General features: G+C 56.9%; 1 protein-coding gene across 2 annotated transcripts in view; it reads right to left on the bottom strand.

Moving 5' to 3' along the window:
- Positions 1-866: 866 nt before the first annotated feature.
- SIL1 (SIL1 nucleotide exchange factor) overlaps positions 867-10,198 on the bottom strand; it is a 96,201-nt gene continuing 86,869 nt past the window's right edge. For both annotated transcript variants that reach the window (XM_029960296.1, XM_029960297.1), the window contains 3 exons: positions 5,275-5,371; positions 2,944-3,108; positions 867-1,323 (listed from right to left, as the gene is read on the bottom strand). In XM_029960296.1, coding sequence (XP_029816156.1) covers positions 973-1,323; positions 2,944-3,108; positions 5,275-5,371 — 613 coding nt within the window. In that variant the 3' untranslated portion in view covers positions 867-972. The remainder of the gene's footprint in view (positions 1,324-2,943; positions 3,109-5,274; positions 5,372-10,198) is intronic.

The following is a 10,198-nucleotide window of genomic DNA, read 5'->3' as shown; positions in this document are numbered from 1 at the left end:
AGTGGACCATCCAGCGGGAGAAGCAGCTTAAGGAGGTTCATGGGGGAAGGGACATGAGTTAAGAGAAGCTGCAGCTGGAGGAGGTGTGTGGAGGGAGATGCCCAGCCCAGCACATCATGGACAGAGTTCTGCACAGCATGGGTGGAAAACCCTTGGCTGGCCAGTCTCAATCCCTTGGGAGCCACCTCCAAAGACAAGAACAACACAAGTGGGAAAGCTCAGTGGTCTGTTGTTGGGCTGGGTGTGCTTCTGAGCAGGAGAGCCCCGGCCATGGCTCTCTGGGGCTGTGTCACACCAGGGCTCACGGGTGTTCCGACTCCAAACCCTTGGGCTGTGGCTGACCCTGAGCACAGAGGGGCTGGGTGACTGCACTGAGGGGTGGTGGGGCTGGGCCTCAGGGGTGGACATGGCCACGGGACAGTCCTGCTCCAAGCACAGCCTGGATAAGAGCCCCTCCAACCAGGGCCTTATGGAAAGAGTGCCCAGCCCTCCTGAACAAGCACTGAGCAATCCCCATCCCAGTGGTGCTGTCCAAGGGCCACGGTGCCTCACACAGGAGCAAACACAGATCACAGACATGGCAGGTCATCACTGGGCATGGACAAAGGCAGCTCAGAGCTGTAGGAACACACACTTTGTGCAGCAAAGCTGCCTCACACAGACAGCCCCACATCCCTCAGCCCTTCCCACCCAAATCCTGCAGGAGGACTGAGAACATGCAGTAGGTGCCATGGCAGGGGCTATGTCAGTTGAGCCTCCACATTGTTCCCTCCACAGTATGCACCTCCATTTTTGCAGCATTACCACATGGAAAACGAGACGTGCCACCCCCAGATGTTTCAATAACAAAGCTGTTGGCCCAGTGCTGGGATCTCATTTTGTCCAACAGTTTATTCCAAAGTGCTTTTACACCGGTGCCATCCAAACTCACACTGTCACCCTGAATTATCTGAACTGCACCTACAGTTACTTTCACCTTAGCTCCTGGATGATGGTGTTTATGGAGCCGAGGAGCTCCCTGAAGTAGCCGTCCTTGTCCCCTTCCCGCTGCTCCTCGGCCGCCAGCTCCTCGTACTCGCTGCGCAGGAGGCCCAGGGTGGTGCCCAGGGCAGGGTCCCCCCGGTAGTGCTCCCTGCAGAAGGCCATCAGCACACCCACCAGCTTGAGGACCTTCTCCCGGGTGTCGTGCTCAGGCATGGCCAGCAGGTTGGGAGCCACCGCGCACCAGTCCTGCTCCACCACCGCCGGCACCAGCCTCACCTCCCGGTACTGCTGGATCTTCTCTTCCATCTGCTCTCCGTGCTGTGAGTCCTCAAGCAGCATCTGCAGGAAGTGGTGGAGCACAGATTAATATCCCTGTCAGAGAGAAACTCTCCCAGGAGGTGGCACGTGGTGGCAGAGGAGGATGCACACCTGGTAACACCTGCCTTGGACGGTGACTTGTCACAGAAGACCAAGGCAAGGTTGTGTCCTGGTTCCCTGCCACAGGGGCTGGTTGTTCACCCTGGAAAACTCCCAGTGACTGGGAGTTTCTGTGTCCCATGGCCCTGAAAGGGCTTGCAAAGGGCAGGAAGCTCAGCAGACCTGGAAAGTCTCTGGTCTGCTCTGGGCACCTGCAGCACCTCACAAACATCACCCACCGCTGGGGTCTGTGCTGCTCCCACCACAGACATGGAGATCTCCGTGTCCTCCAGCCCCAGCCAGACCTTCCCCTCCCAGCCTGGTCCAGAAACACCCCAATACTGTCAGAGCCTGGTCATAAGGACTGACAGGAATGACACACTGGGGACAGTGAGGGACAATGCCAAGGAGACCTCCCCTCTCCTCATCCCCCTGCCTGATGAACTCCAAGCAGGATTTGGGGTGACAAGGAAAGAATGTGGCAGAAAAAGGCACTCAGAGCCCCACTGACTCATGTTTCAGCACCAAGAGCTGCCAAGGTGGTTTATGATTTCCAACTCAACCCACCCCAAATCTGCCACCCCCACTGGCACCCAGGGCTGTGCCACCTCCCCCATGAAGTGCTGGGATTGATGCACGGAATTCCCAATCCAAAGAACAGTGGAAAATCATTGTTTTAATGTAAACTTGAGAATCTGCTGGGCTGTGCCCTGCCCCAGCCCCACAGAGCCAGGAACAGATGGGGCTGCTGTGGGGGGCTGCCAGATGGGCAGCAGGATCAAATGGGAATGGTTTGAGTCAAAATGCCCACGTCCTCTCCTTTCCCATGGAGCCAACAGGATCATGTTAGAGTCAGCACCTGATAAGATTTCAGACCTGCGAAAATAATTTGCACCTTTACAAAGTCTCCTGGAAAATAACTGATTTAACACAGAGGTGCTGCTCTGTGGTGCCTGCAACCCAGGTATTAGAGCAGCCATAATCCGCGGGGCAAATTGGCCATAAACTGAGCCAGAGTGGATTTAATTCCCATACTCTGGAGGCAGGGAATTGCACGGACTGAACAACAAGCCATGCCAAGGAAAGATGGGCTTTAAACTGACATTTACAGCAGTAATCTAGGGTATTTGAAGATAAAACACTGCACATGGCAGGCCGGGCCCCAGCGAGGGCCGTGCAGCAGGGCAGGGCCTCTCCAGCACACGGGCACAACCAGGCCCTCGGCTCGGGGCTGGACACCAGCAGCTGGACACCACAGCCCAGTGCCCGCACTCCCTGCTCGTGTCCTTGGTGTTGTGTTATTTAAACACCCTCAGGAGGAAAGGGGGGCAGTGGCTTAAAGAACTGTGAAGGTTTCAGCTCGCTCTGGGCTCTCCCAGGCTCTCCAGCCCCGCAGTGGTGGCCAGAGGGCGGGAGGGGACTCAGCCCCACGGCACCAGGCAGGGTTGGCCCCTCCTCACGCTTGTCCTGTGAGGATGCTCAGCGTTAGCTCGGTGAGGGGAGCAGGTGGGGACCCCCGTGGGTCCTGTCCCAGCTCCTCACCTTCTCCATGATGAGGTCGTAGAGCAGGGTCACCACACGGACGTGCAGGGTCTCCATCCCCTTCTGCCGGAAGAGGCTCCTGAGCACCTGGAGGCCGCCCAGCTTGAGGAACTGCTGCTGGGCATAGGGGAAGTGTCTCAGCATGGAGGACAGGGCGAAGAGAGCCTGGTGGAGAGAGAGAGGGCCATCAACACAGCAGGCATGGCTACTGCGTATGGCATGGCCTGTCTTCATGGCACCCATGGGGACAGCAGCAATACCCCAGCCCACCTGTGCAGAGCTCCCTGGAAAATGCATTCCAATCTCTCCTTGTCAAGGGGCATCTCCAACAGTCCCCTTTGCTCCTGATCCCAACCCCCCTCCAGCACCACGAGGCTGCCCAAATTTGGGTGACTTGCACCTGAACCCCAACCTGGGCAGTCACCATGCTTGGTAGATCAGTGACCCAGAGGGACCCGTGACCAGCACCTGACAGACCCAATGCCATCACTTCTCCCTGCTCTCCCTCTCAGTCCTTGGTACAGAGCCCAGTTATGGGGTTGGAATGGCATAAGGGGGGTCCAGCACCGCTCAGCAGCCCGATCCCTGTGAGATAATTTGGATGCCTGAGGTGATGCCCCTGGACCTACATAGTCAGAGGAGAAAACCATGATGTTCCCCACACCCAGCCCTGGCACAGGGCCTGTCAGGGTGCAGCACCACGTGCCAACAGCCAGAGGCCCAGCACCCCTCAGGCGGCGCAGGGTTAGTGCCGAGGAGGCAATTAGGAGCCACTCTAATCCCGCTGGATCTCACACTGTCTGGCTTTGACAACCGTGGTGGCAGAGGGGAGGCTGAGCCTGCCCGGGGCAGGGCACGGGGATGCTCATCTGGGCGCGTGCCAGGAGCTGAGCCGGCTCCTCCGCACACCGGGCTGGGCCCCGCGCCTGGACAGATCCGAGCTGACAGCCACGTCTTCCCCAGTCCCATTTGTTTCTATTTTCCATTTTCCGAGTTGCCGCTGGTGAATTTGAGATGTTTCTGTCTCCGTTTTTAATCACAGGCCAAAGGACGGGGGAGGGAAGGGATGCACTTTTGGCCTCGTTGTCGTGCACTGCTGTGAGCACCGGGGCGGAAAAACCACCGGAGCGAGAGCTGGGGGCGGCTGCCCTGTGCAGGAGGGGTCTGGGGCACTGACCTGTCCTTGGGATCCTTGCCTGGAGAGAGGCAGGAGATTGTGCACAGCACAGGAACTGGAAATTAAAGGCCTCTGTCCTCCTGGAAAAGGGGGTTCAACCCTTGGAGGGTCTCATAAGGCTGCATGTGAGTGTGGGCAGCACTGAGCCCATCCCTCTCACTTCTCCAGGGGCTGCCAGCGGGATGCACTCAGGCTCAGTGGAAAGAATTATTCTGGAGCCAGCACCCAGGGGTTCACAGTGATGCTGGTGAGGGCCCCTGCATGCCCAGCCATCCCTCTCCACCCCAAAACAAGCTCTGGATTGAGCCAGAGGCATTCCTGGAAGGAGTTTCTGAGCATGGAGAATCCTGTGGTGCACTCTAGACAGATTTCCTCATATCCATGGTCAAATGCAATGGGATTCTCCAGCCTCTCCCATGCTTTATGCTTGATGGAGAATTCTTCCCAGGGATTAAAGGGGAACATGTTTTTGGGAGCTTGTTATAGCCCAGGCAGCACGCAGTGGTGTGAGCGACGTCCCAGACGGACAGAGGAGCTGACGGTGCCCTCACCCTGCCAGACCCCTCACACAGGAGGCCCCTGTGTTAAACAGGGCTGGGGGAGCAGCCAGGTAACGTTCCAGGGGTGGCATCACACGCTAAAGCGAGGGTAATGGGATCTCATGCTCCAGGGAGTGCAGCAGGAGGCCGGGCGGGAGGGGCAGGAAGCCCCGGCCCGACGGACAGCGCTGCACATTTGGCTGGGGGCTCTCGGCGCTGCTCACTTGGCTCCAAAGCCTCTGCCCAAGGCAGGACACGGGGCTGGCTCCAGCAATTAGCTCCTTCCAAACGTCAGCTCCCGTGTTGGTTGGGCTCTGACTGCTCTGCCTGTCATGGGGACCCTCGTCTGTCCCCCGAGGGGCTGCAGCACCACGCCCTGTCCCCGTGGGCTGTGCCCCCTGTGTGTGCCACTGCTGGCTCTGGGGGCAGCCAGCACTGCTGGGGTGGGCTGGTACCCAGGGCCACCCTCCTGCACTCCTGGGAGCAAAGCCCACCCAGTGTGGGAAGCAGAATGAGGTCCCACACTCTCCAGATGTCAGTGACTTTCTGAGGAGTGTTTACATGGAGTTCAGCACAAAAACAGCTTTGCCCAGAGGGGCAGCCCTACTCACTCACCTTCTTCCTGACAGCCAGGGGTTGTTCTGTGGCCAGAATAACCAGGAGCTTCTGCAGTGCCCCCCCCTCAATGGCTTCAATCTGGACTTTGGGGTTGCTGCAGGGACAAAAGCAAAAGGCAGGTCACCAACAGAGTAGGGCACGGCAGGGTGGGAGGGAGCCTGCTCTGGCTGTACCACGCACATGGTAACAGATAATGTTGAAGCAGCGGCCAGGCCACTGACTGTCCTGTGGACTTGGCACCTGGCTGAAGGCCCGCTCCAGGCTGTGTCCAGTTCTGGGCCCGTCATGGAGCTATATGGGGGAGCTGGAAGTGTGCAGAGGTAAAAAAAGGAACCGAGGCCTGGGAAAGGCACTGGAGCCAGCAACAGGAGCAGTTATGTAGGGTGACCTGGGCTGGCCTCAAACCTGTGGTAGAAAAGGAGGTTTCCAGGTATTTGGGGACTCCTTCTGGCTCTGCAACCCCACCTGACAGCGAGTGGGGAATGCCTCGGGGGAGGTGGAAATCAAGGTGGCGAGGCTCTGTCCCAGGGAGCAAGGGAACAGCAAGAAGAACCCGGAACGGGCCCCAAGACGTGTGCCAGGGAAGGGCAAGGATTGGGACAATGAGGTGAAGGAACTCTTTCTCCATGAAAAAAAAGGAAAAAATTGTGTTCAGTGCCATATGGCAGGGGCTGAAAACCCCAAAGGACAGCGTGATATTATGGAGTCACCCAGAGTGCGTGGAGGTGTCCAGATAGGCCTGGCTGTGGCACTCAGTGCTCTGGGCTGGGGGACGAGGTGGGGATGGGGCACAGGGTGGACTCGATGATCTGGGAGGTCTTTTCCAACGTCAGTGGTTCTATTCTGTTCTATTTACAAAACACAGCAGACATGAATGAGGGTCAATCTACCCTGATCCCAAAACAAATCCCCCAGCTCCCACTGGTTCATGGTTATGGACAAGGTACCTCCTTCTCCAGGTAACCCCTGCAGCCACCTCAAACACAGCACATGACCTAAAATGATGGCAGTGGGGCTGGGAAGAGCCATCCTGGCCACCCATCACAGCCCCACATCCCACCTGGCTTCCCCCAGCAAGGAGCCCTCTCCTGTGATTTCCCTCACAGCCATTAATCCTCTCACTCCCCATCACACCCACTCCTCAACAGCCTTTACATTTCAGTTCTTGCTTCCTCCTCTCCTCGCTCCCTGTGAACGTGCTGAGTGACTGAAGTGCTGTGGTGCTGCAGCCCCTGCCTCCAGCTCACCAGGAGCAAGGGCCTGTTTACCCCCACAAATTACACCTGATGCCACCACCCACACAACTCCCACAGCAAGTGCTTTTCTCCAAGGACTGCAGTGGCTAAATCCATCCTTCTGCCTGCAAGGACAAGCTGGAATCTCAGGTCTGGATGTGAGCAGCTGCCCAGGGACAGACAGACAGGCAGGCCTTGCCCACCGTCTGCACTGCCCTGGGTCCAGCCACACTGACACACTGCAAACCCACTTCTGGTACATCTTGGGAGGTGCAGGAGAGGTCAGGTGCTACAGGCTCCCTCCTTGGCAGGGCTTTCACAGTCAGAGCACAGCACACTGACTGTCTCCATCCCTGATCCCGGGTCTCATGCTCCGAGAAACAGCTCCAGCACTTCAGCTTTTGCTCCCCCCTGAAGCAGCAATTGCACAGTGCCCAGACAAAGGTCACTGATGCTGTGACACACCCACAGCTCCCACTGCTCCCAGGGAGCTGCTGGAGCAGCCAGTCCAAGCCCCCTCCATGAAATGAGAGAGACAGAGGCAGACAGGGTCATAAAGAAACAAAACCAGAGACAAACGGAGCTGGGCAAGGAGCAGCTTGGAGTTAAACCCATGGCTCACACAGCAAAGCACCACACTCATCTCTGTCAGCCAGCCTGCCCTCCCTGCTCCATCCAGGCTTTGCTTCTCACACCAGGAGGAGCCACCCAGGGCTCTGAGGCAGCAGATCTGGGGGGTGGTTCCCAGCTGCCACTACCAGGCTGACCTCAGGGCAGGGCAAGGGGGCTTTGTTGAAAGCCACCTTTGATTTCTCCTTCCTCACCCATTTGCTGCAGCAGACATCCAGGCAGAGCCCTGGCACAGGCACCCTGCCGAGGAGGAGCATCTGTGACCTGCACAGACAGGGCAGGAAGGAGAAAGAACAAACCCAGGAGCTCCAGGATCCTCCTGCAGATGCAATTTTCATAGCCTGGTCCTCAGACCCACCCTGTGTGCCAGCCCTGCAGCAGCCCCAGCATGCCTGGGAGCAAACCAGCTTCTGTAGTGCCTGGGTCCAGGTGGGATCTCACACACCTACCATGATGTGTTTATCCCCAACCTCCCCGTGCCAGGAGGTGCAGCAGAGTCTCCTCCTGCAGAAACCAGATGTTATTTTTCACCCCAATATGTTGTGTAAGGACCCAGTGATGGCATCTCTGATGGCCTGGGCTGGGCTCTGATTTGGGGAGTCAGGAGTAAATGGAGACAAACAGCCCTAAAACCTTCAGCTGCTCCCAGACCACCTCTGGCCCCAAGGCCATTTTCTCCCAGCTGACAACTGCTGCTCTCATTCACCTTCAGCCATACCTGCAGGCACAGGGACAGCCACAGTTGTCCCCACAGGGACAGCCCAGGGACACCCCAGGGACAGTGCTGCAGCCCTGTAGCATCTCATCCACCCCATCCAGCCAGAGCAACTTCTCCCAGGGCAAAGGTGGGATGAGCACACAGGTGGGATGGAGGCCCAACAGCTCCCAGAGCACCCAGGGTGGGCTGAAGACCCATCTCATACACCCCAGCCAGTGGAAAGGGCCTAAGTGTGACCCCACCTCAGAAGAGCCAGAGATAAGGAACATCCAGCCCACAGAGCTGAACAAATCCTGCACCTCCTTTGGTCCAGATGGATGTATCAGACACATCCAGGGCCTGTGATCCTCTGGGAGCCTGGAGATGCAGCACCAGAAGGCAGCAAGGAACCACAGCAGTGAGAAGTGATACCTGTCCCAAGGTCACTGGAGGTGCCCTGGGCAGGGAGTTGGGCACAGCCAGTGCTGGATGGCTGAGCACAGCACAAAACCTCCTCCTGCAGAGGCTGAGCAGCACAAGCAGAGCTGTGGGGCTGTGGTCAGAGCCCTGGGCATCTCCAGAGCCGACCCAGTGACTGCAGGAGCGACACAGGCACAGCCCCCATGCTGGGACGAGCTCTGCTGCCCAGCCGGCAGGAGCAGGAAAAAGAGGTTTTTCCAGCAGTGAGTTTTGGTCTCTGCCTTTGTCCAGGTTGTTCTTGTTTCTGTTTCAAGTTCATCTAGGGGAAGTCACAGCTGGGCTTTGCCCAGCACACCATCAGCCACACCACGAAGAAGGTTTTCAATGCCAGAGCTCCATGAGCAGTGGGAATGAGGGATGAAGAAACTCCAGATGCAGTTCCAGACCCCAGGGAAAAGCTGGCAAATCCAACTAATCAGAAAACACAAGTCCTGGTCCAAAAGCCTGACCAAATTTCACATGCAAGTCACTCTGCATGATGGAGACCAGAGCAACTGCAGAACAAGCTTGCAGGCAGGAACTCTGTGAGTGTAAGTGCACTGAAGGACAATCTCCTGGGCTGGAGACCTCTTAGTGCCATTCAAGGAAAATGGTAAGTTTGGGATGTCCAAGCTCTTTTGTCACATCTCTCTAAAATAAATAATAAGAACCCTTACAGCAAGGGACACGACTGAAATATTGGTATGCCTTTAATGCTTGGCTGGTCACCTGGAGGATTTGATCTAATTAAAATCTCTGAACCATGGAGCTTCTGGCAAGGAGCAGCTCTGGAGATTAGGGAGCCTTCCTGGCTGGTAGGTGTGCTGCTCTCACTTCTCAATGCTCCTGTTGTTCAATGTCTCTGCTATCAATAGTCCTGGCTTCAAACTAACAAAAAAAGCTCCTTTGAAGGTTTGGAAAACTCAGCCCAGATCTGTACAAATTACACTGTCAAGCCCAGGGAAAAGCAGCCTGAACAAAATAAACACAGTGAGACAGACTGTGGAGTGCTCTCATGGGAAATTCAACCTGTTAATCTGCTAATGGATATGGGATGGTGGCACCTGCAACAGAATTTGCTGAAATGGAATTCTGAGGCTGGGACAGGGGTGGAATACAGCCTGCAATGACATCCCATGATGCTGCAGTGATGGCACAGATTTGGATGTGCTCTAAGGATGAGATTAACCACTCTCATCCTGGGGGAGGAACAGCCACAAGGCTACAGGGACTCGACACAAGCACTGTGCTTGGGTTCAAACAGTTTCCCAAGAGAGACCCTCTGTGCTAAACAGCCCCAGTTTGCCCTGGGAGGACCCCCCCCAGCTATGGGGTCACACCACATCCCCTCCAGATGTGGCCCTCACTGCACATCCGAGGTCCTTGTGGCTTCCAGGCACGCTGCTCACGTCCATCACAACCATCTCTCTCAGTCTGTGGCTGAAGAGTAGCAAACAAGGCTGGGTCAGGCTCATGGGACTGATCCATGCAAGACACTGCCCAGGCACTGGGGCAGGCCAGGGGTAAGAGGCACAGTGCTGGTGTTCACGCTGGCCAGGGTGTGTGCAGCAGGGGTGAAGAGCTTGAGAAGAGCAGCAGCAATCTCTACTGCCCACAGCTGACCTCACCATCCTCCCTGAGCAGCTCCTGAGGAAGCTCTGTCCCTTGAGAGGTGGCTCTGTTCTGTGGTGGAAGTTCCTGAACTCTGTGGGACATGTGCCATCTCTCCCAGACTGGGAGAGAACCCCTGGACAGCCTCAGGCACAGGCCACCAGACTCCCTCAGTATGGACCCTGGAGATGGATACTCCCTTTCCCAGGGTGCAGCCTGGCTCCTGGGGCGGTGACTTTGCAAACACAAATTCAAAGTGCCATTTCATCAGCCCAGCACTTCCCTCTTG

This window comes from Manacus vitellinus, unplaced genomic scaffold, assembly GCF_001715985.3.
Source record: "Manacus vitellinus isolate BGI_N305 unplaced genomic scaffold, ASM171598v3 scaffold_25_pilon, whole genome shotgun sequence".
NCBI classification, from domain to species: domain Eukaryota; kingdom Metazoa; phylum Chordata; class Aves; order Passeriformes; family Pipridae; genus Manacus; species Manacus vitellinus.
Note: the sequence above shows the minus strand (reverse complement) of the source record. Positions and strands in the feature narration are given on the sequence as shown.